The following is a 27211-nucleotide window of genomic DNA, read 5'->3' as shown; positions in this document are numbered from 1 at the left end:
TTGTTTTTTGTTGGTCAGAGAAGTGCCCTGTCCACAATCTAGAATACAGTTTGGCGGTCAGAGGGTGTGTGTGGGGATGGATACTAGAGGAGAGCGGGTTACTGAGCAGCGCAGCGTATCCTGAGCCAATCAAAGCTCTGTCAGGATACTAGCGGACTTGGGAACATTATTTCACGTGCTGAATGTTGCTAGGAACCGATGGATAATGCAGCTAACCAAATGAACACGCGACACAGACATACGAGTTTGAGGGTTATGGATTGGTTGTCAGGTTGGCGAATGGGATAAATGAGTATAAGTACGAGGAGGTTATCTAAAAAGGAATAGGAGGTACCTGGCTCCTAAGAAACTAAGCAAGAGGTTTCAGAGGGGGACACAATGTAATGTTTTAGGCATCTCTTCAACGGGCACACTGGTCTCCCTCTGGATCTCTGATCTAAGTACATTCTAAGGAATATAGTAGTGCCTAGCCCGCTTCTTGGCGCACTCTCGGGGATATGGCACGAGCATATCATTGACTCTCCAACAAAGTCACAGGGGCATAGTGCCCGTTTCGCTATATGTAACCCAGCCAGGGGTAGAGTGCTGCCTCGGGAATAGAGTGCCCCTCTCACTTCTTCCACTGATATAGTTCCCAGCAGAGCCAGTGTTAGGGGTGCAGAGGGCTCGAAAGACCTGGCCTTTACTGGCTTGTCCACCCCAAATTCCCCAGGTGATGGCCAGGCTTCGACTGTTCGATTTTTGTGCAAATATATGTGCTGCAATGAAAGGTGATGCACTGTGTTCTGCAGAGGATCACTCTGGGCGTAGGCAAATTGAAATACACATTGAATGGTTGTCCTTCCTCTGTGGCTATTGCACGCTTGTTAATTTCACAGTATATTTAAATTTTATATAGGGTCACTGTCATGAAAGAAGATTGCTGGTCTGACTGTTATGGGAGGTATTTTTGTATTTTTACATACATATGGTTAACAAAATAAACATTTTGCATAAAGAAACAACATTAAACTCAATCACATTTCACATCATTAAGTACAATCATCTGGTTGTTAACTATTAAAATGTCAATCAACACAATTACGTTTTTTCACAATATTTCAATCTAATAAATCAAGTTTAGTTCCGATTTCATCCTCAGCAGTTTGCTCTAACATAATGTGTCACGTATACACAGTCATACATATTTTGAAATAATTACTTGGTGCCACCATCTACATGGGATAAAAACCACTCTCTTCCAAATATAGTAAGCAGCCCCAGTAATAACCAGGTATCTTGCAGAGTATATTGCAGCCCAAAATAGAAAAAGTTAGCGTATCCTTTCAAGTAGAATTGGATCAAAGAAAGGCAACCCGTAAGTAGGTGCCTTGAGGTTTCAATATCAGTTTGACAATATCTGTATTTTCTATCCTTAAATGGGATGCCGACCCAGGCACCAGTATATTCATAACATAGTAAAATATGAAACTTTAAATACATGATGAAACGTTTAGAATCGTAACTACAAAATTACACCGGATAATCCCGAGGACCTCCCGGACTAAATCCCTGAGTTCTGTATTGTTTGTAGCTGCTTGATATCCAATGAGCTATATTCTCTCACTTTAGTTTTTAGTTTTTTTTTTAAAAAAGCATATCAGCAGTTCCGGGTGCTCAAGCGGAGGTATCAAGCAAAGATTCTGTAAAAGGGCTTCTGACGTTAATTGAATGTTATCCATTAAGGGATTACATTTATTACCTTGGTATTCTTCAGTCGATTTCGTAGACTCGAGTTTGACATACAGCTTACACGACTGGGCTTTCCATAATGAATTGAGGGAAGTAAGACCGAATTCGCTTCTAATAGCTTCAATGGGAACTGATCTCAGGAGCTTCAATACCGATCTCTATAGTTTGCCTTTTAGTCTCTGAAACCATTATACTTGTTTCTCCGGGAGCAACTCGAGGCCATATAATATGCTTCAGATAATACTCATCTGATACATTTACAAAAACCCTTCAACTGAGTGCTACTGTGCAAGAAACACTTTAATTATGTTCCATTTACTTATTACCCTCTTGGTCAATGTTTTCTAACATAAAATATTAGAAGGGTTATTAAGAATAGGAATGCCAAGATAGGTATAGGTAGTCACTACCTCTAATGGAACACCATTCATTTTCCAGCAAAACATAGGTTTACTTTGCAAGGAGGCTCCTACAACCATCACCTTAGTTTTGCTTAAGTTAACAATCATGTTGTTCTCTGCAGCAAAATTATATAGGGCTTCTAGTGATCGCTGTAGGCCGATGGGAGTCCGGTCCAAGACAACAGTGTAGCCAGGGTATGTTAACCAAGGTATTTCTTCCTTCCCAATCTTAGCGGGCCATCTACAAGCGTCTTTAAAAGCTGCGTTCAAGTCGGCCAGGTAAAGATTAAATAATACCGGGGCCAAGACACAGCTTTACCTTTGGCCTCTGTTTGTCTTAATATCTCGTGTTAGTATACCCTTGGTGTTTAGGCGAACTGCAACCATTGTATCACTATGCATAGCTTTAATAAAGTGCAACGGATAAGGGCAGATACGCCATTTCAACAATTTCCCCCATAGCCTTGATCTATCAACACTATTGAATGCAGCAGTGTAATCTATCTAGCACAGATATAGTTCTTTCCTGCTGAGCTGAACCTTGTTACCGATATAAGATAATTCAATGTTAATGTTATCTAGGGTACTTAATCCTGATCTGAAGCCTGTTTGCTGGCATGATAATGTATTCTTGGATACCCAGCTGCTAATTCTAGTTAGCAATAATGTATGATATGATATGATATGGTGTGGCATTTATAATGAACATGTACACAAGTGTTTCTAGGCACGACAAGACAAGAGGGGGAAACAAAGAGAGGAAATAATAAATAAAAATGATGTTACTAGGCCTTGTGTCATTTAGATCATGCAAGTGCAGGGAAGAGGGAAGGGAAGAAGTTCCAGGGGGAGGCGAAGGGGGAAGTGCAGCTAACTCACAAGTGCAGCTAGCAGGTGGCTCGTAAGTGCAGAGAGAAGGGACTGTAGGGTTGCAGATACAGACGCTTAAGTGCTGGGGAGCCCGCAGGCAGTGCGATGGCAACTGGACATGCAGGAGCCTGGGCCCGAGTTCAGAGGGTGACCAGTGCACGGAGCAGTCAGGTGCATCAGCAGGGGAGAGGAAGAGAGAAAGCGGAAGCGAAAAGAAAGGTCTTGAGTTGCTTCCGGAACCGCAGGTGGTTCTGCTCAAGTTTGAGAGAGGCAGGGAGGCTGTTCCAGAGGGATGCCCCAGCCGAGGAGATAAAGAACATTTTTGAACAAGCATCGATCATAGCCAGCATGCAGTAGTTTGCTGTTTCTGTTCTAGTTCCCTTCTTAAACACAGGTATAAATATTGTATAGCGCCAACTATCTGGAACACTTCCCTCCTCCGAGATAGATGAAAACAATCTTAGTAATATCGGGTCCCAGGTAGTAGGATCGCACTTTATAACGGCATTCGATATGCCGTTGGGGGCGGGGCCAGCTGAACGTGATGGTTTTAGTCTATTAACAACATTCGTGACATCTTCTAGATCAAACTGGAAATTGTGTCCATATCTCCATCCTAAATTATCCCCGCTAGGATTTGGTGCCTTTTCTCTGTAAATCACTTGACAAATATAAGTTTCCCATAACCCCGCAGCTATGGGATTGAGAATTTTTGGTTCACTCTCTGGGAGGTACTGTCTGTAGAGATGCCAACATTTCTTGTCATTGGATTTGAATATTTTAACATTGACCAATTGGCATTCCGTACATCATGTTTGTACGAATGAAGCCAGTTTTTATATTTGGTCCTAACGCCAGCAATAAACCTATTTTTGTCCGTCAAATTTAGTAAATCATATCTTTTAATTCTGCATATCTCACTTTTATATCTTTTCTTCCTTTCTTGGAGAACCATGTCATAAATGTTATCATGTTGTTTCCCATATGCTACCGTTGCTGTTGATTTAATCGCACAATTCAATACTTCACTTATAGTAGTTAATATTTTGATGTTTTCCATTTGATTTAAATCATTAACAACTAATGGACGTGTACCGATAAGCAGGTAAAATCTATCAATGCAACCGTCTGTCCACCTAATCCTATTTCCCCCTAATGACACTTGGAGATTCAAGCTACTTTTCAGGTTACAGCGTCTGTTCTTGACACTTATTGCTAATTTCTAGATCTTATGATCGCTTAAAATGAATCCTATCTGAGTTAACTGCTGTAAGTATTTCTTTGTGCTAGCATCTGTACATTTATTATCTACTCAAGAAGAGGCTTTGGCGTTGGACTAAGTATCCAAATCCTTTCGACTTCAGGGGTCGTAAGGTTCAGATACTGTAAGCCCATTCCACCCAGACATTCTAGCAATTTCTTTCCAGTTACCTTTTGTTCTACTTACAGCAGTTATAATCTTAACCCTCAGGTGAACTTCATAATCCCTATCTTCAATTTCAATGGAAGATAGGTGACAATATACATTGAAATCCCCAACTAATATTACTCCAATGTTTGGGCACTCATTACACCAACAGCCAATCGTTTGTTCAAAGTAATTCACAATACTAAAATGATTTGTCCCACCTGGAGGATCATACATATTAATAATGAATACTCTTCCCAGGGGTTCCAAGCCAGTTATACAGGCACAAAAGGCAAAAGGGGAGGTGCCACATTTGCTATATTCACACATAGAGAGACTGGACTTCACTCCTATACAAAGCCCACGGAGGGACCTAGACCAGAACAATATGCAAAACGTGGGATTACATTACTACCATCTATGATAACATTTTCCACCAATGCAAATCTCCTGTAACGCAAATATGTCACAGTCCGTAATAATAGCCCTCTCCTCCAAACTGAGGAACGAGCAAAAACCTCTGGTGTTCCACGAAATTATGGTTATAACTTGCTCCAGATATCATACATCATAAAGTCTCATGCTTTCCGTGGACCACTTTTCAGTAGCCTTGTTCATACCCTTACCCAACTGATGTCTGTTCTTGCACGTAACAGGATAAGCCTTTCAGTTACATAGCTAAAGTGATAGATTTTGCCAAATCAAGAGACATGGAGTCATAGTTGTTTTTCCCTGGACTGGCTTTTTTCATATTATAATGTCGTAGCCTATTTTTAGCAGAGGTGCTACCGCCAAAGACACCAATTCGGTTATTATTGGTGAAACAAATTCGACAATAGCCCAGTTGTGTTTACTGTAAAGGTCAGGTAGTTCCACAGAAGCAATGACCGATGTAGCAATACTCCCTAATCGAGGCACGTGATACAGAAAGTCCAATACCGTTTGGCGATTCATAAAAGGACTGTCTCTTTTGGTGAATAATTCCACTATTTTTACTAATGTACCCAATTTATGTTTGCTGTTTAATAACTGGCCAAAGACTTGCCCAGATGCCTCTTGGATATTTTTCACGAGATTGATCTGAGTCAGGTTGGTAACAGTCCTGTTCCGGGCATTCCCACAGTCTTGCGTCCGCTGCCTTCACCATCATTTGGCGTAAGTGGCATTTTGTTAGTAGCATTGTCCAGGTTTCTGTTCTGGTCAGCAAGGCAGAAGTCCGAATTCGCATTGAGCCATTGAGCCATAGGTCCTCTTAGATGGGGACATGAGAGGGCCTATCAGTTACCTTGTCAACTCTGAGGGTTTTTTCCTGTAACTCATACTTTGACCTTGTACTAATGCATACAATGCCTCCACTGTTTGTCATTGCCAGTGCACCCCAGTTATTTTTGTTTGAATTATCAATACCATTTTTTTCAGATTTTTTTTTTTAACTCGTTTTTTCAATAGCCCATCTCCGATTATTACGCTTTCTAGAACTAAGGAGACATGATCACATTATGATCGCATCATGATCACACCATGATCGCATCATGATCACCCCATGATCGCATCATGATCACACCATGATCGCATCACCGTAGTGCTCAGATCTCATCCTTGAGAAAGCTAAACTTGTGTGCATCACTCATTCACCAGATGGGCGAGAGAAGCCCTAAATACCTGGCTACACTATCAAAACATTAAGCACTAACCACATCCTCAGGTCAATCACCTCCAGAAGTGTTTTCCCAAAAAATGAGACTTGGTGGCAGAGGGTTAGCTGTTTGCAGTCGTAAATGATAGAAAACCTTTCTGTCAGAGCAAAAACTGCAGTAAGATCACTTTCAATTGACAAAGGCCTTAAGTAACAGTTTATTTAAAACACCCAAAGCAGATGAACGTCAGAACCAGTGATGATGGATCCTCGACTCACCAAGAACTAATTGCAAGCTCAATTCCCTGGGCTTCTTGCTTTGCTTCACAGCAACAGAAGTTATCCCCTTCAACCTGAGCTGCTACATTTCTACATTTCTCCAATCCTTGCACTTCCTTTCCTTTTCCCTCCCGCTTTGTCTCTTGAAAACTCCAAAATAGCTCTGGTGTCATTGTAGTGCTGTATCAATACCCAGTGCATAAATAAATCGTGATAGGTTTGGAAGTTTCAGCAATAGTATTAATGGGTATTGCAGGTCTGAAATGCACATGAACTGTTTTAACATTCCTAGAAAGAGGTATTTCCAGTTGCCTCATTCTCAAAAGCAGGTATGCTCCATTTTGATACGCCCAGTAACATGTCCGGTGGCCTCTACGGACAGTTCCCACACGCCCAGTAAAATACATTGCCAGATCCTGCATGCTAACAGTATGGCCTGCTCTCCTTTCGTGGAGTATAGCTGCGTTCTAAAGACTGTTGAGGTATTCATAGAGGTGTATACGTATGTGTCCTGCTATGCCGAATTGATTGAGAGGTGTATAACTGCGTTCTATTGTTTGCTGATGTAGAGAAGAGAGCAAGCGTATTGGTATGTGTGAGTGTCTGTGCGGATTGGAAGGAGATCCCCTTTTATGATTACTTTCCAGTGCATGCCGAAGTGATCGTATGTATTTTAGTTTGTTCTGATTATTAGGATTGAGCGTGTCTTTCCCTGCTTGGCAGTGTTATTGGTGTTGAGGTGCCCGATTCCAAATCTTTCCTGGACTAAGTGATTGTAGGTCTGTGGTTGTCACTGGCCCTCATTACGACCCTGGCGGATTTTTTCCGCCATCGACGGACTTTCCGGCCATGGCGTAAAGTCCGTTTACGCCATGGCGGATGGTGGACTTACCGCCCCATTCCGAGGTCGGCGGGGCGGTAAGTCCCCATTGACCCATTTACCCTTCCCCATTCCCATTTCGGCCCCATAGGGTATAATGGGAGTGGGGAAGGAGTTAATTACGCCACCGTAAATTACGGTGGCGTAATTAACACCAAGGTCCCATAGCGCCATGGATTTTTACGCCCGCAAAAAGCGGGCGGAAAAATGACCATGGCGCTATGGGAACTCGTAGTTGGCGGTAAGGGGTCGGCGCAGCTAACGCTGGCGCAAACCCCTTACCGCCAGGGTCCTAATGAGGCCCACTGTGTCTCATTGAGTCTGCAATTGTATATTCAATGACATCTTCTCATTGTGCAGATACATTCAGTTCTGTGCTATTGGACTAAAGAGTACATTCTAGATTTGATGACTGGTGCTCAGTGAACTTGAAGGTCCAGCATTGGCGTCTATGGTCATCTGTGTATCATGTTGAGTCTACAATTGCTTATTGGATGATGCACCGTATGCAGTTACTTCCATTTCTGTTCTATTGGACTTACAAGTACATCCTAGACATGACTGGTACTCGATGAACCCAAAAGTCCAGCAAATGGACCAGATTGTGTTATTTTTGATGCGTCTGACTGACATTGTTACGTACAGCGGAGGTTTGAGTGTCCCTGGTCTGGCAAGTGGTTTGAGTATTGATCGCTGGTGACAGCGCATTCATGTCACTTGCAGGTGCTTGCCTTGCCATATTCCTCGCCTGATTTAAGAGTATGTTCCCTTAAAGGTGGAACAAAGCCAGTCCATTTCTAATGCAGGAGTATAAGTGCTAGTGGACCCATTTTGGTTCCATGCTATTTGTTTACAACCTGTGGCCAGACCAGGATTATGCACGATCATAGGAGATCGAGCTGCCTTGCTGTTGCATCATATTTTGTCAATATTATGAAGCCTGACTTTTTTCCTAATGCCTCAACAAGTATTACATTGGCAAATAATGATGACTCTTACTTTGAAGGAGATTGTCTAGAAATAGCTTGGAAATGTAAAGCATGATCCATAGAGATAGCAGACTAAGGAGGCCTTTCAAATGGCAAATATACTCACGACAAAATGGTAAAGACATGTCAACATTTTGTATTTGTATTTTATTGAATTTATATAACCCTTTAATCCAAAGTGCTTTACATGAGAACAAGCAAAAATACAACAAGCATAAGATGGCAATTGAATCAGAACTCAAAAACAGTATAAGGAACAGTTTACAATATTGCTGAGGTGAGGAGGCAGTGGAGAGGGACAGAGGTGTGCGAGGGAATGGGAGGTATTAGTGGAGGTAGAAGCAGAAGTAAGAGGGGAGGCGAGAAGGTGTGAGGAAGAAGAGAGAAAAGACTAAGACTAGATAAGAGCCAGAGGTGGGGTAGCAGGGAGTAGAGAGGATGGCAAGGGTAAGAAAGTGCAGGAGTAAGAGGTGAGGTATGAGGCGGTGGGCAAAGTAGGAGAGGAAGCGAACAGTGTTAGGGAGGGGAATGGAAAAGATAAGATTTTAGAGAAGAGCGAAAGGAAAGGTAGGAGGGAGAAGAGCAGATGTGGAGGGGGAGGCGGTTCCAGTGGAAGGGAGCGAGGAGTTGGAAAGAGCGGTAGAGGGAGGGGGCGCAAGGTGGTGGAGGAGGAGAGAGTAGGAATAGATTAGCAGAGCGGAGAGAACGAGAAGGGGTATAGAAAGTAAGAAGGGAGGAAAGGTAGGGGGAAGCAAGACCATAGAGGAATTTGAAAACAAGACAGAGGAACTTGGATTTGAGCTGGGAGTGAAAAGAGAGACAACCTAGAGAGGCGAGTGAAGAGGAGATGGATTCAAGAGGTGAGAGATGGGATGGGGAGCGGCTGGCAGAGTGGTAGACAGATTTGAGTGGGGAGAGGTGAGAGGAGGGGAGTCCAAAGAAAAGGGAGGAACAGTAGAAAAGTCTGGAGAAGACGAGGGAGGTAATTAACATGGGTCTCACCCGTTTAGTCCTGAACATGCACTGGAGCAATTGGCATGAGATTTTATTAAGAGAAAGGCCAGTCTGAAACATGTATACTGGGAAGTAATTGTGGCTCTTAGTTTTGACAATTTGCTTTAATCTCATCTGGTTAATGAATTCCTGTGAAATAAATTCCCTAGCATTGAACAGAATTTTGATAATTACCCCAAACAGTTAAGAATTCTGCTCTTAAAGTTTCTTCTCCAGCCCCCCAAGAGCGAATGAAAAAGGCTGGAAGTCTTTGCACCTGCAGTGCTGGCAACTGTAATACACTTTGGGTTTCCTTGCCCCTATTAGAAAATACTGGGTAGTCGATGGCTTAATACCCCTATTAAATAGCTTTAACTTTTGAAAACTTGAAAGTGGCTTCTAATTTTTGTACGTTATGGAGAATCTGTTTTTGTACTTCAGAGTTGGTAATTTTATTTTTTTTAAAGTTTATTTATTTGACTTGATGACAAACAAAACAACAGTGATGGTCACCGCATAACAATAGGACATACCATTACAACAATAAATGTTTCATAGTAAAGTGCTGCATTTTCGGGTACATAGAGATGGTCCGGGAACTAGGTAAGTGCATGGGTAGGAAGCTGAAGGTTCACTATTCAAGGGATGACAATTGTGTGGAGAAATGGCAGGAGTAGAGGATGCAGTGTCCGAACTTGAGGTAGTGGTGGACATATAGCAGCGAAACCTATGCCAAATGTCTCTCGGCCTTGAGTGCGAATGTTGCATTGCTCCCCAGGCCTCCTCTGTGTCGTGTGCCCATGTGACTGTTCTGATCCAATGTGCATATGTAGGTGCTCCAGGTCGGAGCCAGTTCATCAAGATGCAGCGTACAGCTAATAACATGCAGAGACCTGCCAGCTTTTTGGAGTCCCGACCCAGTCGGGGTAAGTCGTGGAAGAGGCATCGCATTGGGGATGGATCAATGGTATAATCCAGTAAGGCGGACAATGTGATGCATATTTCGGACCAATATTGTGTGAGCCGCGGGCAGCTCCAGATCATATGAATGTAAGGGGCATAATCCGCACCGTATCTAGGGCACCTGGAAGGGAGTTTGCTATACATATGGTGTAATCTGTCTGGGGTGTGATGGTATCTGTGCAACACTTTAAATTATATTAATCTGAACCGGGGGTTGTATGATACGTTGTGAGTGCGAGCACACATCTGGGACCAGCGTTCATCGGTGATCTCAACTCCAAGGTCCTCCTCCCACCTATGTCTTAGCTTACTGAACGAGGGGGTAGCCTTAGTTTGCAATAGGGTATAGAGCCTTGATACCTTTCCTCTAAAGGAGTCAAAGGAGCACAACTCTTCAATTATGGGCTCGTCTGGTGGTATTGCAGGGAAGTTGGGGTATCTGGCTTTGAGATTTTTCCGGAGGGAGGAATATTGCAGCCAAGCTGAAGGCCTTCGCTTAAGGGGAATTGGGAGGTCTGCCCATTCGAGGAAGTTGCCCTGTTCATAGATATCCCAGAGTGCTAAGAAGCCTGCTTCAGCCCAAAGTCACATGCTGGAGGAGACCATTATTAGCATAAGGAGAGAAATTAAGTGCAAACATTTGGCTCTGTTATCTTGTACTTAGGACATAGAGAAATGATGCACTAGTGTTGGGGGCATTATGTGCACATGGGAACATACATTGTGCAAGTGTGGCGTTACTATGTATTGAACTGGGCCAATCTATTTCACTGACGGGCATTGTAATGATTTTCAGGGTTGCTGGAGAACTGCCACTGATTGGTTAGTATGACCTTTTGGAAGAGGAACTGGTGATCATTGGTGGTGACGGTTAGCAGTGGATATAGCTGTCAGTGTGGGACGATGATTCTACAAAAAAAGATTCTGTGTAGCAAGCCCTTCTATTTTACCCTAATATATCTGGCCAAAAGTGATTTAGTGTAGGACAGAAGCATATGAACATAACATAACATAAAAAATCCTTAGGGGGCAGTCCTCAACACCCTATAAATCTATAAACTAAAGGCAGTTTTTTGTGCAAATTACTATTCATTACTAATGTTTCAGAAACCATTGTGAACCCCAAATGCCCTGTAAAGTTTCATTTAAACACCAATGTTGACCATTTAAAAGTTGCCTTGATCTTGTCCTTTTCCTTGGAGGAAGCCCATGTAAAGCTGTCCTGACGTCCTATCAAATGTTCATATGTCTTACTGACCCAATGTGCTTTAAACTGCAGCATTCACCACTAATTATCCCAAATTCCTAGGAGGTTATACAGAATCTCAGGAAAAGATGTATGTAATTTGTATGCACATTTTACAAATCTTTATGGTACCATATGCTTTGAAATGCAGGGTTTCCTATTCAATGACCCCAAAAAAAGGCTCCTGTCAGGTTGGGATTAAATCTGATTCATTCCCAGCCATAGTAACTATCCCAGTGTACTCTAAACGTTACAATGTACCTCCAATATTTTGAAAATGGATTGTGTTGCTATCTCTACACCTTCTAATTATCTTGTCTTTAAATCTTAACCAATATTCATCAATGTTAGTTTGTGAACGTACTTGAAAATTGACCATTTTCCTACAATGATCACTAGTATACTTACAGATAAAATAATGCTAACAATCAAAAGACTTGAACACGTGTATTGTGCCATTTGCAATGTTGCCATATGGAAAACGTTATCAAAAGATGTTTAAGGGTATCCCTCCCATACCCTTGCAATCTCAATATCAACTCATATCCCCAATTTCGTTAAAAAAAATGTTTGGCTCATATCCCTCCAGAATAAAATCCCTAGCTCTGAGCCTGGTGCATGCTCGCTTGGTAGCACTCTCAGGTTTCCAGCCATCTTTGCTCTCTCAAGTCTTGCGGCTCCTCTCGCAACCATCAGTTCCCCCAGGTATGCCAATCAGGGTATTTGACTGAGATTCGCTGCTCCCTCTGGAGGAGTCTCATGGTTTGTGTGCTCTTGTCCCTGATCTTCCCATAGTCTGGGCCTGTCTAAAGGAATGGGATTGTTTTGTTTGTTCTCGGTCCTGTTTCTGCGCTTTGATAAAAGTTCTCCTTATTGAGCTCACCTTTGGTTCCTCTGCGGCCTTCGAAGGCTTCTTGAGTTCTGGAAGACATCTTGCAGTTTGGCTATGTTGGTTCCTTGTGGCTTCCAAGCTCCGGCTGCTAGCACTGTCTTGGTGCCTATAGTGCCTCTGACTATCCCCGCATGTCGTCAGGCCTCCACAGGGGACATGTGGCATACAGAAGTGCGCAAAATAGGCCTACCCACTGCACCAGCCTCCGACAGAACTCTCTGTTATACTGGGTAAGACCCCCACAAGAGTCCACCTGACACACTGGCAGAGGTTTTGTTAATGTTTTATAAGAGGAAGTTGTAAAAGTCCATATAGGTGTCCATGTAGGTGTCCGCAGGGGACGCCCGGCGCTGCTCCATCTTGTGAGCTCCACCTGCTCCCCCGGCCCACCCCACCCATACCTGTTAACTTCTTCGCATGGTGTCTACACTTCATTGTGTCCGCAATTCGTGGTAAACTAGGGCTTTTTCTCCCCTCGCAGGATTTTCAAACTTAGGTGGCCTCTCCATTGGGTACCTGATACGAATTACTGTGTTTACTGTGTTCTGAAATTGTGGTAAACTAGGGCTTTCTCCCCTCGCAGGATTCTCAAACTTAGGTGGCCTCTCCACTGGGTACCTGATACGCATTACTGTGTTCTGAAATTGTGGTATACTAGGGCTTATCTCCCCTCGCAGGATTCTCAAACTTAGGTGGCCTCTCCACTGGGTACCTGATACGCATTACTGTGTTACTGTGTTTACTGTGTTCTGAAATTGTGGTAAAATAGTGCTTGCCACTCTCTTCCTGCCTGCTTCCTGACTGCTTGCTCTCGTCTTGTCTTCCCCCCCACTCCCTCCTATTCCATGGTGCTCTCTATCTCGCCCATCTTTTCTAACTGCTTCTCGATTGACTATTCTGCTCTCCTCACTAAATTTGGTAGGAAAAAGTTTAAAAAGGACATCCTGGTCTCCAACCCAGGCCTCCCTATCGCTGACACACTAGTGCCTCCTCCAAGGAAACTGTCACTGACATCCTCTTTTTCGTGCCTTCACCTGACCTATGGACCCTTCATATGGTCTCTGTGCTCTCTCCTTTCTCCTCTTCTCCCATTAATGGTGGCACCCGTTGGGATGTCCTCTTGGCCTCCTTCCACTCCTCTAAGGCCATCATTAATGTCTACGCTAATGGGACCGCCTTGGTCCAAGGCCCTCAGGCCAACCTTCACCTCTTTGATAGACGCTTCCCGCGCCTCATCAACTTCCTTTCCTCTCCTGCTGTCCCCCCTTCTCTGTCCTCGGCTACCTTGCCTCCACCCTCCCTCCCTGCCCCCTCTCGTGCTCCTTCTTCACCTCCGCAGGGTGTACCTCTGATCTGTACCCCTCCCCGGAAGTCCTTCAAAGATGGCAACCTTCTCCACATTGCCACTCTTAACTCTCGTTCTGCCGTCAAACATTCCTCTGATATCTGTCGCCTTCTTGAGGAACTGGACCTTGATGTACTCGCTCTCACTGAGACATGGTTCACGGCCAGCTCTGTCACCAGCTTTGACACACTCCTACCTGACGGTTACAAGATCCTCTCCGTGCCCAGGCCCAACCGTGCTGGGGGATGTGGCCCTTATCTTCCCTGAGAGGATTCCTGCCGCTGTTACTCCTACGCAGACCTACTCCTCTTTTGAATGCCTTGTCTGCCGACTCTCTTTCTCTCCTAGCCATTGGCTACCGTGGCTACTATCTATCGGCCACCTGGTCAAATTTCTTCCTTCCTCTCCGAGTGGGTGGACCTCTCCTCCTCACTCCTGTCCTCAACCACTCAACTCCTCTTTCTTGGAGACTTCAACATCCACCTGGATGCCTCCTGTCCCCCCTCTGGACTCTTTTGCGACCTCTGTGACTCTCTCTCACTCTCTATTCTCCCGTCTGGGCCGACTCATTCTGCAGGGCATACTCTTGATGCTCTTATCTCTTCTGACCTTCCCCTCTATGTCCCTCTCTCCACTCCTTCTCTACCCCACAGGCAAAGCCACCCTCAACACTGCCACCTTCCTTCTTGGTCATCCGACCCATGAAGCGCGTGTCAGTTGAGGCTTTCGCTGCCACCTTCTCACTCCCTCATCCCCCTTCGGCTGACTCCCACCCTGACACAGCCCTCTCCACTCTCCACTCTGCTATATCTGATACTCTTGATATCCTTGCCCCTGTCATGAGAATCCGTCTGAAGTCCAAAGCCAAATGTAACTCCTGGTATGACTCGGATCTCGTCACCCTTAAACGCAAGTGCAGGGTGGCAGAGAGGAAATGGCGTGCTTCATGTTCATCCTCTGACAAACTGGCCTGCCGGCTGCTCCAAAGGCAATACCGGCTCTCCGTTCTCACCAAGAAGAGAGCCCTTATCCAAGCCCGCATCTCTGCGGCATCTAACAATTCGGCCGAACTCTTTAAAATCTGCAAGGAGCTGGCCAACCCTGCTGCCGTCCCTACCTCTCCTGTCCCCTCCCAGGCACTCTGCACGCACTCGCCTCTCACTTCATTTCAAAAACTCAGGACATCCTGTCCTCACCCTCCTCCTATCACCTCCCCCCCTCTATTGCCTGCTCTTCCTCTGGCCCTTCTGCAGCCACCCCTTCTCTCTCCTTCTCTGCCTTTCCCCTTTTTTCTGCTGACAAGGTTTCGAGACAAGTCCGATCCATGAAAGTCTCGTCAAAACAGGTCCACCCCTGTTCCTCCAAAACTATCAAGGACCACATTGACTCCTTGGCTCCTGCCCTTGCTGACTTCTGCAATCACTCCTTCGCCTCTGGAGTCTTCCCATCCCCTCTCAAGCACTCCCTTGTGCACCCCCTTCTTAAGAAACCCTCTTCCGACCCCTCCTGCCCGGATAACTATCGTCCAATCTCTATCACTCCCTTCCTGGGCAAGCTCCTGGAGAAACTGGCCATCTCCCAGCTTAATCTCCATGCTGAATCTGTTGGTAGGCTTCATGACCATCAGTCTGGCTTCAGAGCTGCCAGAAGCACGGAAACTGCTCTCCTGAACATCCGTGAGGACCTGCTCTCGAACCTTGACTCTAACACTCCATGTGTTCTCATTTTGCTGGATCCCTCTTCTGCCTTTGATACTGTCAACCATACCTTCCTGCTCAACCGTCTCCGTGATAACCTGGTCATCACTGGTCAGGCTCTGGCGTGGCTGACCTCTTTCCTCTCCAATCGACCCTCCCAGGTCCAACTGGGGTCCTTCCTCTCTGACATCTTTTTCTCTACCTGTGGTGTCCCCCAGGGATCTAACCTCTCTCCCTGGCTGTTCAACCAGTATCTGGCACTTCTTGCCCACCGCATCGCCGCTCTCTGCCCCAACTTTCAGTGCTATGCGGATGATACCCAGCTCATTTTCAGGCTACCCTCAGACTCCTCTTTTCCTTCCCTCATCTCTGACTGTCTTTCTGCTATCCAGGAATGGTGTGCCGCCAACGACCTCTGCCTTAATGCCAGTAAGACTGAGATTCTACTCATCGGCACACCCACTCCCTCCTTCCCTGCAGCTCTCTGGCTGGCCTCTCTTGGCCCTCTTCCTGCTCCTACCTGCAAGGCAAAAAACCTCGGGGTCATCTTCGACTCCACACTCTCCTTCTCTCCTCACATATCTGACGTCTCTAAGAAGTCACACTACCTCCTCAGAGGTATCCTTCCTTTCCTCTCCTTTCCCCAGAAGCTCACTGTCTCTAGAGCCCTGGTTCTCTCGAAGCTGGACTACTGTAACAGCCTCTATCTAAATCTGTCTGCCTCTAATCTCCGCCCTTTGCAACTCATCCAGAACAGGACTGCGAGACTTGTCCTTGGCCTCAAGCCCAGGGACCGTATCTCTCCAGGACTGAAATCACTACACTGGCTCCCAGTTGCTGCGAGGATTAAGTTCAAAACCCTCTGCATTATCCACAAGGCCTTCTGGGGCCTTGGGCCAAAATACCTTCAACTCTCTCTTCCTAAATATCTTCCTTCTCAAGCTCTTCGCTCATCCGCCTCCAACTCCCTCAGGGTCAGTCGCTTCTCCAAGCAACGATTTGGGGGCAGATCTCGCTCCGCTTCAGGGGCCTCCCTCTGGGACAGCCTTCCTGCCTCCCTGAAACTTGAGGAGAACCATCTCTGGTTCCGGATGCACATCAAAACCTTCCTCTTTGCCTCCGCTTTCTCTCCCCCTCTCCCCTGCTAATATTACTGAAACTGCACTGAATCTGCAACTGGGCCACTCATCGATCTCGGTCCTTGGCCCAGCCACTCTCCCCTGCACTGCCTCCCTGGCAACCCCTGCACTGCGGGACTGTGTCTGTATCCCTACAGCCCCCCTTCCCAGCACTTGTCTGCACTTATCTTGCACTTGCCACCAGCTGGCCCTTGTTATTTATCTTGTATGCTAATAACCCTGTACTGCACTTTCCCCTCTCCCTTTCCCCCTTGCACTTTTCCCTTCCCCTCTACCATTGCACTTGCGCGATCTGAATGACACCTGGCCTAGTAGGATCGTTGTCTGTCTCCCCTTTGTCCCCCCCCGCCTCGTCGCACCTTGAAAGATTTGGGTATAGGCGTGTTACAAATGCCATATCATATCATATCATGTCTAAGAGTTTGGAAGCCAATCACATTTTTTATGAAGTCATAATACTTTCATATTAAACATTTTGGGAGTAAATCACAAATGCGAAAGTCAGTAGTTTGAAACCTAATTTCTTCTTTTTAATAACAGAGTAGACAAAGCTGAGATTTGATTTGTTAAAGTTCACATCAGGCCTCAGTCAGTCAGAGAATGACACTTGAAAACGTTCAAGGAAAATAAAAAGGCCACTTGCAAGTTTAAGAATACTTCTGTTCCTGACACCTGGATGTCATGTTCTAAACACAGTAAAACCTGTGGAAGGCTTGGACTTCCTTGCCACAAACGTTTGGACTTTTTCTGGACTTAAAAATGCCCCAAAAGGGCTTTACTAAAGCAGTGAGCTTGGCCCATGGCTTTGAAGTTTAGTAGATGGTATTCTCTCTCGCAAGCATTGCTAAACCTGGGCTCAAATGTGTGAATCTACAATTCCCCATGCTGGCACTGAGGCCCTGCAGTGAAGGGTGGCGCTGGACTGAGGAAATGTGACTGGTTGCCTTCTTAGCTTAAACTCTGAGTCTCAGTTCCTTGACACGGCATCCCTTCACCATACCTCATGTATAGACTGGGCCCCCACACAAGGAAAGAAAAGGGATAAAAAAACTATTGTAGCTATTGTTTTCAGGAGCTGTTTGACCTGGTTGTGATGGGGTTATGACTTGGAGGGAGACTGTGAATCCCACACTCGACTATCTCTCTAGGTAGTACATGGCTCTGGCTGGTAGGCCCTGGCAGCGAAGCTTTCCTGTGAAAGGATCCCCAAAGCCATAGAAGGGTGACAACAAAAACTCTGTGCCAAAGGTACGCACTGTTTCACAGCTGTAAACGTGTCCTGTAAAGATATCCATTCAGCCATCTTTACAGAAGCTGCTCAGTGCTAAGCAGCTAAATGGCATCACTAATGGGTGTATCATGCGCCCTTGATGACATTCTGCTTCACGCTCATTACTACCAGGAGAACCAGCTGCAAAGTATGTTACACAATGCTTAACCGTGATGCTTATAAGTCATCTTTACATTAATTAGGTAGGCCATTTACTGTGAAACAGTACTTCAAACGACAGCAGGACATCTATATCTATACCCACACATCTCAAAATGTTCCTATGTATTGTACAGTCCAACCAACTCTAGAGTTAAACATTTCAAATGACCTTAAAAACAAGCTGGCAAGACCCGTAGACTAAGCCACACCCACAAAGGTAATATTGTGCTGGAACGCCCGATCCATTGCTCAGTTTTACTCTTACAGTGTTGTGAATTTTGAAAAGGTGCGCAAACAGCAATGATGCAAACAGCGTGTACCACTTCATTTGTTATAAAAGATGCCTGCATTGTACAGCTATGAGGAATGCCGTTGCTTCTGTGAGAAACCGGAGGCTATTCTCACTCCTATTCCCCATGGGTCCTCTTTGCGGATGGCCAGGGAAAGGCCATGGCTGTTGGATCCCGACCCTGGGAGTGGACAAGTAAGGGAGGTTTACCTGGGTGGAGGGTCTTCGGGACTGGGAGTGGGATTCCCTTTGGAGACAGTTGGTATCCCCCTTTTCCTACTAATGAACAACCCAACCCTTCCCCACCTTCATGGGGTATTCTGAGTCAACTCCCCTAACTTCCTCATATAGGACTATAACAGTACTGGGGCGAAGAAGAGGCAACCGAGAGTAATGAAGGCTAGGTGTGTTTACCACTCTGGTACTAGATGAGGAAGAGACCTGCAGAGAGTAGTAGAGGTCAGGCATGTCCCCTTGATGATGGTCAGGCAGGGCTAATTGTACATTCGCACCTGCAGCCTGTTAAAGGGCTGCAGGTGTTTAAAAAAGCCCAATCAAGTGATGTCAAAGAGAGAAGCTGTAGCGGCGAAGGCAGAGCAGCAGCAGAGAGGCCAAAAGAGGCATTGGGGAGCTGTACATGTAGAGCATACCAATGGTTCAGGGGAGAGCGGCCCAGTAGCAGGGGCTCTGTGGAACCGAATTAACATTGAAAGCGGAGCTGTGCATGGAGGCTGCTCCTTTTTTTTGGTGTTCGAAGTGCTTGTTCTCCTGGGACCAGAAGCCGACCCAGGAGTGCCTATGGGGCAGGAGTTGGAGCTTGAGGCGGAGACCAGAAGGCCGAGAGATCTGCGTTGTGGTATCTCTCAACAAAGCAACCAGTGAGTTTCTATGAAAGCAGAAACCCGGTATGCAAGTGTTTGATCTTGCACGCAAGGTTATTTTGTATCAGAGTGGTCGCGTGAATGATAAGACACGTTTTCGAAGGTCTCCAAACCGAATCCTTGCTAACCAGTGAACAATGGAACTTGTTAACCATTGAACAATTGAGAATACTTTGTTATGGAGTGGTTGCATGTACATGAAAACACGTTTTCGAAAGTCGGCAAGTGCTGAACTGAATATAACAACGAAGTGAAATAAATGAAAACCTTTCATAATTATTGAATCCCGAACCGAATGCAATGTTTAACAAATATATCTTCATATTTATTCAATATCGTACTGAAAGAAAACTGTTACCTTTGAAGATTATAAAAAAATTAAACTTTACAATTCAAATAAACCAATTATGTGTCTAGTTCAAAGTGAACGAAACTTTAAATGCAAGCAAAGTTCATATATGTTGAATCTACAAATCAATCAGAATTTGAATTAAAGAAACCAAAACATATTGGACCTTAAAGTGAATAGAACCTTAACAATGCAAGTGAACCCAATGTATCTTGGACTCCAAAGTGAAGGGAACTTTAGAAATGAACTTTAACAAGTGAACCAAAACGAACTGCAATTTTCAGCCAAGACACTTTTGTTGTACAAAGATTAATCATTTTCAGAGAGCACAAGTGTGGTGCAGAACTTTAAGAAAACTAGGAAACACCATTATATCAATATACCATTGAAAATGCATCTTGGGGAAGGGAACCCTGAGACTTAAATTACTTAATGACTTGAGGACAAAGTCTCGAGATATTTTGTGTTTTGAATTGTGTTTTGGCACTTGGGGAAGGGAACCCTGAGTACTGGTTAAATCTATATCATCCAGAACTTCAGACAATCCTGAATCTGTAGTTGGAACTGCTTTATACTTGGGGAAGGGAGCTGAAAGAAAGCTGCAAGCTGGGCAAACCTCCGAACTTTGTATTGAACACTGTTTTGTTGGTTGCTCACATCCCTACACATTCTGCCTCATCACGAGTTTGGCGGTAACCCTTAAGTACGGCGATAACGCTATTACTGCTGTATTTAAGGGTCCGCCAAATCACGTGCTTGGCGGATTTACCACCAGCTCTGAGCTGGGGGAAATCTGCCACGATTTTGCCGATTTCTGGTGCTATTACCGCCGGCGGTAATAGCGCTGGCAGTAATAGCGCCGAACATTCCCCATTGGGCACAATGGGAAATGAGGAATTCCCGAATGAGCCCAATGGGGAGTGGGGACTTACGTGATCCGGCACTAATAGCGCTGATGGGTTTGGCGGTAACGCTAATAGCCCCGGCAGTATTACCACCGCCGGGGTTACCGCCCAACTCGTGATGAGGCCCATTGTATAGATTAGTTGTGAGGGCAAGTATAGGTTTTTGCAACAGACAGATTCCTAAGTTGAGCTCTTGGACTTTGACTTTCCTTAGTTTTGGTTTGGTATTGAAATCCCACCATAGTTTAGGGCAAGATAGGCTTTTTTCCAACCTTACTTTTAAGTTAATAAAGTTTTATTGTTAATTCAGAATCTGTTGTCTGTGTCTTACTCCAATATGCCTTCACGCCTCCCACACATGAATGTTCTGGGTCTCCCTTATCCATTACTCCACTGTGAGAATGCACAGCCAAATATTCCAAGAACCTTTTCCAACTGTCTTTATTCTACTGAAGTGTTTATGCCCAGGCAGAGTTTACAAATTTCACTTGTGATTTTGCCATATTTTCATGGCGTTCCAGTCCAAGGGATTGGAGGGACATTGGCTGCAACAGGTAACCTGCCTTATTTCCATTTGGCCTCTGCTAACACCAGAGCTGTATCCACGAGAAGAGGGTTATGTTATTTGTATTCAACATTTTTATAAGATGTGCCTGTACCACTTGCATATATTTCATATGCAAACTTTACCATTTGACAAGTGTGGATGTGTACATTTAGTTATGTTGCATGAATATTACAGACCATTCTAGGTGCTTCTCATAGAGTGACCGCAGGCAATTTGTGAGAGAAACCAGATATTAGCATTGAAACACAAATTCCTCATTTCAACCTTCTCTCACTTGTGTCCAGTTGGCAGACAGCTTATGCTCTTATCACTTCCTCCAAAAGATTGTTTTCGGACCTACCAAAAGTGGACAATTAGCCGTAACAATTACCTCTAGTGCACTCAACTGTGGAACACATGGCCTTCTCCAAATCTTGGGAAGCAGAGATCTGAAAACACTCTTTGAACTAACATAACATAGAAGATAACAGGCTTGAATTAATAGAGAGTTAGTAATAACTTTCTAATGCCGGCAACCTTAAAAACGTCTTTATAATGTTATGGAGCCGAAATGGGGCAAAAATGTTGGCAAAGGGGCGCAGTTTGGACAACGTGGATATAGTTGAAGGGGCGGAATCTGGTGAAGGTGCAGAGTCTGGCAGAGGTGGAGCAAAGTTGGGTTTAGGGGAGGCACATGCACTTATTTGGGCCTAGGGCAGCAGAAAGCCTAAATATGCTAAGGATCAATAAATAATAGTAACAATTACATTTGAGCCACTATGAGCTGGGCACCTCACAGTCGTTCTTCCACAATTCCATAAAAGGTGTTAGATCAAGCATAAATATATTGCGATTGGTGAAATGAACGCCGTTCCTGATGCAGACATACCTTCTGATCATGCTGCAGAAACTTCTGGAAGTCATGAAGGGTGATCTGGCAGAGCTCAGGGCGATCAACATTTCTGGAGGGAAAAGAAGAAAAACCCAAGTGTTTTACTTAACATATTTCTAGAAGATGGTCCCTTGAATACACTATCCTTTCAACATGTAATTATTATTTTTTTTGTAAAAATCTTTGTTTGCAATGTTCAGCTACAACAGGCTAGACACAACCAGAGAATTAAAGTAATACGTATGCATGCCCCAAACAAAACTTGAAGCAGGCTTAAGCTTCTAAATAAAACGAAAATCACATGATGTGGTGAAAAATGTGGGAGCAAATGACAGAGCAAATGGTTATGTTAAGTATGCTTAACCTACCGCTTGTCTGCCTTTAAGCTAAAAAAAGACCCTCGCCTCTAACCTCCCTCTGACCCTCACATCCTCTGCCTCCACCCTAGCACTCCACCCATTATGGTCACATCCCGAGCACAGCTGGCCGTACCACCTACCTGCACTTAAAAATGTCTAATATTGATTATCCTTAATCTATGTATGTCCACTTAGGTATTGTCCCCAGTGACTGTTCCATTTACTCCCCTCCACAGCCGGGAGAGAATGCCACTCGAACTCACCCCATTGTAAGAAGCTCACTGCCTCCCATCAAATCTGATATCTCATCTACTGTACGTTCTTTTATGGTCGAAAGAGCCATGCTCTCCCCTGTATATAAATACAATTAAATAAATATGAATCTACCCATAACCTGATACCATGGACAGCTCCCACAACAGCGTTGGCCTAGTACATTCTCACAGGCGCGGATAGCTAGGAAGAATCCAGTCGTAAATGGAAACTGATTAGGAGTCAGCAAGAGTGTGGTTTTGACCAGCAATCTATTACACAATCCAGAAGATGTTAAACAAATATCCACATAATCAAACCAAAGGCCCACCACCAAGCACTTAGCCTCTATCATAATATTATTCTTCAAGGAAGGGTTATGAGGATTCCATAACCATCAGCTTGGTTCTGAATGTATTTATAATAGGTGACCTGTCCTTCCATTAGGTCTGAAATCACCCCAAAAGCGTTAGCAAAATATTATCTGCATGGGCCAGGATCAAAGCAGATGTCATACTCTGTTATTGCCCATTTTAGGAGCAAACACACCTACCCTCAACAGCCAATCCAAAATTAAAGAAAATGTGCAAGAGTGCATCTTTGACGGACGGACACTATGGTGTATTGGGATGGTTTTTGTAACCTCACTATTTGAGCCACCCCTTATACGGCCAACTATATTTGGCTGAAAACCATTGAGGAGCCTCAAATATTCTGGATCCATGCCCTCATTCCGAAGGGAATCCTATATGTGTGGGGTCTATAGACTGCGTTTTCTGTGTTGCAAAAAAGGCAGCATAGAAACATCTGCCCACAGAAGACCACAGAGGGAAGAAGAGGATCCAGCGTGTAGCGGAGACGCACGGCATGGAGGCCGAGCAGATAAGCGGGTTGGGTGGGCAAAGGACAGGGAGGGAGAGGAGAGGGAGAAAAAGAGGATTACAGGCAGGTGGGACATGAGTTGGTGGGTATAGAAAAAAATAGGCTTTCGGGTGGGCGGAGTTGTTCGAGGAGGGATGGTTCCAGGGGGTGCATGGTATAAGGATGTGGGTGGTGGACACCCCCAATGAAAGGGATTCAATGTCTATTCATTCTGATAGAATGAAATCAGCATCCCCTGTTGATGGTATTTCACTGAATATCTTTAAAGAGCTCATTCCTTCTATTGCTTTTAGTGTTGCTTCAGCTAGTAATCACTATTGCTCTCTGGGAGGGGTCCCGGTAGGGCTTTAGCACACCCTAGAACATATTCCTTCACTTAATAAGCCTCCGCTGGATCCGTTGATCACAACACATTTTTGTCCGATATCCTTACTCCCATTCCTGATGAAACTTCTGGAGTCTCTTATATCTCCTATGCTTAGTAAGTTTTGTGAAGAATCTCGGCTTTCTGATTCATTTCAGTCAGGGTTCCGCTCAGGTCGTGGCACCGAAAGTGTGCTTATTTCTGTGCTTGATGGCTTGGCATGTCTTCGGATCAGGGTAGAGTGGGGGAACTGATTCTTTTAGAACTGTCAGCAGCCTTCGATACCAACCACTCCACCCTGCTCAGTCGTCTTTCAGGGGCTGCCATTTCTGGTATGGTTTTGTCGTGGTTCTTTTCTTTCTAATCATGTTCAATCTTTATCTCTACCACCTTTTTTCGTTCTGCACCTTCTCCTTTGAGTGGTGTCCTGCAGGGTGCTGCGCTCTCCTTACTTTGTTTAACTTCTTTATACAGCGCTTGGTTGCACTCATCCATTCCCATGGCCACGGTTGTTATTCATACGCATGATATATCCAAACACAAAGAGTGGGTTTTACGTAAAGGATTGGTTACTAGGTTAAATTATTCAAACAAAGTTTCCTAGTCCAATCTGTTTTCAAAAAGATCAAGTTAGCATTCCCTCACAAAAAAAAGACACCATATCAAAACGTAAATGTGAAAAAATATATAACATCTTATTTAGGACAACATATCATATAAGAGCATTCAATGTGACAATCAAAGAAAAAACAAATAGAAGCGACAGGGGAGGCCCGACCTATAAGGGCACATCAACATTTACATTGCTTTCAGGGATCATATATATGAAAATATATACTTTGAACAAAAAATATTAATAAAATAAAGAAGTTATTGACAAAGTCATAAATTGAAAAAAGAGCATAATCATACAGGATATTTAAACATAATTAACACAAGACACAGTGAGGTCTCCGGCTTCAATTGGCCGTTACTTTGCAAAAGACACACATAGCCTGTGCTGTATGCACGTCAAATCTTTTTTGCTTCCTTTACCATGGGGGAGCTTTCTTAAACCCAGACACTGTATAAAGTTCAAAGGGGTAGGTTTAAGATGAAGAAAGGAAATGGACCTTCCTTAGTGTTCCAGAGTCAAAATGATTCTTAATCTGGGATCGGGTCTGCCAACGCAAAGGGGGGGAACCAGACGAAAATCAAAGGGAGCTCCTTCGGTTGTTGGACCTGTTGTGCTTCGTGGTCCAAACTTGTGGTTCGGTCTGTAGAAGACCTTCAATCTCCTCTCGTAACCATGCGTTTCGGCGGTTTGAGCCTCTGAGTTGAGTTTCTCAGAGAAAAAAAGAGATCCGCCTTCATCAGGGCAGTAAGTAACAGGACCCTGTGATTGCAGAGTGAAAAGAGAGAGAAAGGGAGGAATCGTAAGAAAGTGTTGAAAGCTATATGTTAGTACCCATTGCAAGTGATATTCTGTCTACAGGAAAGACATATCACCAGGGGAAAGAAAATCTTAGCTATAGGTCCCCCCTCTGTTTAATCCACATGGACTCCAAGTTGCTGCATGACCAGCACAGTGACCCCAATTCTTTTATAAAAACTGACCGTATTATTTGTTCTAAAGGAAGGGGGGGAAGGGGAAGGTGCATCTAAAATGGAAAACAAATGTGGGGGAACCGGTTTAGAAAATATGCCCCTCCGTAATAGAAAGCTGGTGTGTGCATGCCGCAATAAATCCCGGGCGCATCTGTGCATAGGCGGAATTGGGGGGGAAACAGTTTGAAAAACATGCCCCTTCCGTGAGTAAAAGCTGCTGTCAGCGTGCAACAATGAAACCCGGGCATCAATGTGCGCGCGGGCAGCAAGAGGTGCACATACCTTGAGGTTCAAAGGACCTCTGGCGAGAAATCTCGGAGCCGAAAAGTTGCAAAGAGCCGGCGTCCCTCGGTATGCAGAAGAAAAACATGAAGTTTCCGTGGTTACAAAGTCACGCGGGAGGGCCGGGCTAGCTCCATGTTATCTGATTGGTTCATGTCATAGGTTGGCAGTGCTATGGACTGCCTTATTGCGTCCAAAGTAAAAGAAGGGGAGGGAGGACTGGGGATTGTTTCGGTTGGAGAGAGAAAAAAGGCTGTGCAGCCGCAGTATAGCCAAAACTGAGCTGCAGCAGACCCCCTGTTCAGATTCCGACTTTCGGGGTTCGCACTATCTGGTAAGTCTGTGATCAGACTGGGTTGAGGACATATGAAAACATGTTTGAAAATCGATGGTGCAGTCGAAATACACACATCTAAATCATCTCACTTGCTCAAATGTGAGATAAATGTAAATTAGAATTGTGTACCACGTATACTTGAGGGGGAAGAGTCTTTATAATAGGGCTACGCCCGGAGTCAGAGCCGGGGACGGAGTGTTTACTTAGAAAAGTGAAACTCCGCTACGTGTTGAGTGGGCCAAATGCACATAAGGGTCATGCATGAATGGCCATCCAAAACGGCCTCTGGGCATCCGAGGAGTGGACAAGGGTCCCGGTAATGTGTATTAATGCAGCATAGTGTATGCAGGAGCCGTATATGGAAGATAGAAGTATCCATTCCTGAAGGTGAACGTTTTTTTGTGTGTGTGTGTGTGTGTGTCTACACGAAGGGTCACACTTGAGTGGAAGGCCAACATGACGGGTGGGTCACCACCATGGTCCTTCTATCCGAGGAAACATTGTCCATTCAATCCATTCTCGAAAGAGTCTAATCTGTGAATCCACCTTTTTTCCATCTTGAGTAGTCTATTCTATATGTTAGGGCCCATTTGGATTTTCTCCAGGTCCCACCAGAGCATATCTTCAGGTGTATGATGATTAGCTAGGAAGTGTGTTACCAAGGGGGCTGTAACATTTTTACATCGGATCCTGGACCGATGTTCTGAAATCCGAGTCCCGACATTCCGCATTGTGTGGACCACACAGCGGAGGCCACATGGGCACTCAATGCAGTAAACCACTTGGCTGCTCTTGCAATTCGATTGGTGTTTAAGAACCCATTGTTTGCCACCGATTCGTAAGCATGATACACAGAATATAGAACAACTACATTTGGCTCATCAAGATAATACATCTCAGTTCAAAGACTGCCTGGGGGCCGTGAGGGGTTGTATGAGCAAACTGGCTTAAACTGAATGGGGAGAAATCAGAGGTGATGGTGGTAGGTTCTTCATTGTCTTCTTCTCTTTGGACCTCTGCGTTTTGGCCTTCTATTGCCCCCCTCCCTGTCCCTTTGGTAAGAAATCTGTGTGGTAAACGTTCTGCTTTACTTAACATGGGGGCACAGTTTGGTAAAGTTTGCCAGTCTGTCAATTTTCAGCTGATGATTCTGAGGAAAATTCTTTGTTTTCTTCCTCTGCATTTTCCGTTTCCTGTGGTCGCGGCTCTAGTGTTTAGCCAGATTGATTATTGTAATTCCTTGTATCTGGCCCAGCCTGCTTTTCTGATCAAGTGACTGCAGATTCTTCAGAACCCTGCAGCCAGGCTGGCCACCGGTACTCTGTTTAGAGACCATCTTTCTCAATTTTTGAGACTCTCCATTGGCTTCCCGTGGGTACGCAAG

At 44.7% G+C, this 27211-nt stretch overlaps 1 protein-coding gene and 1 long non-coding RNA gene across 2 annotated transcripts in view; one reads left to right on the top strand and one right to left on the bottom strand.

The window, feature by feature from the left end:
• Positions 1-27211, top strand: part of LOC138497984 (uncharacterized) — a 613371-nt gene that overhangs the window by 146265 nt on the left and 439895 nt on the right. The gene's annotated exons all lie outside the window — the stretch shown is intronic.
• LOC138497983 (1-phosphatidylinositol 4,5-bisphosphate phosphodiesterase gamma-1-like) overlaps positions 1-27211 on the bottom strand; it is a 738955-nt gene that overhangs the window by 310023 nt on the left and 401721 nt on the right. Inside the window, exon 9 of the mRNA XM_069621756.1 lies at positions 21762-21834. Within this exon, the coding sequence (XP_069477857.1) occupies positions 21762-21834 (73 nt within the window). The remainder of the gene's footprint in view (positions 1-21761; positions 21835-27211) is intronic.

Source organism: Ambystoma mexicanum, chromosome 5q (genome assembly GCF_040938575.1).
Source record: "Ambystoma mexicanum isolate Mex_15411 chromosome 5q, UKY_AmexF1_1, whole genome shotgun sequence".
NCBI classification, from domain to species: Eukaryota; Metazoa; Chordata; class Amphibia; order Caudata; family Ambystomatidae; genus Ambystoma; species Ambystoma mexicanum.
Note: the sequence above shows the minus strand (reverse complement) of the source record. Positions and strands in the feature narration are given on the sequence as shown.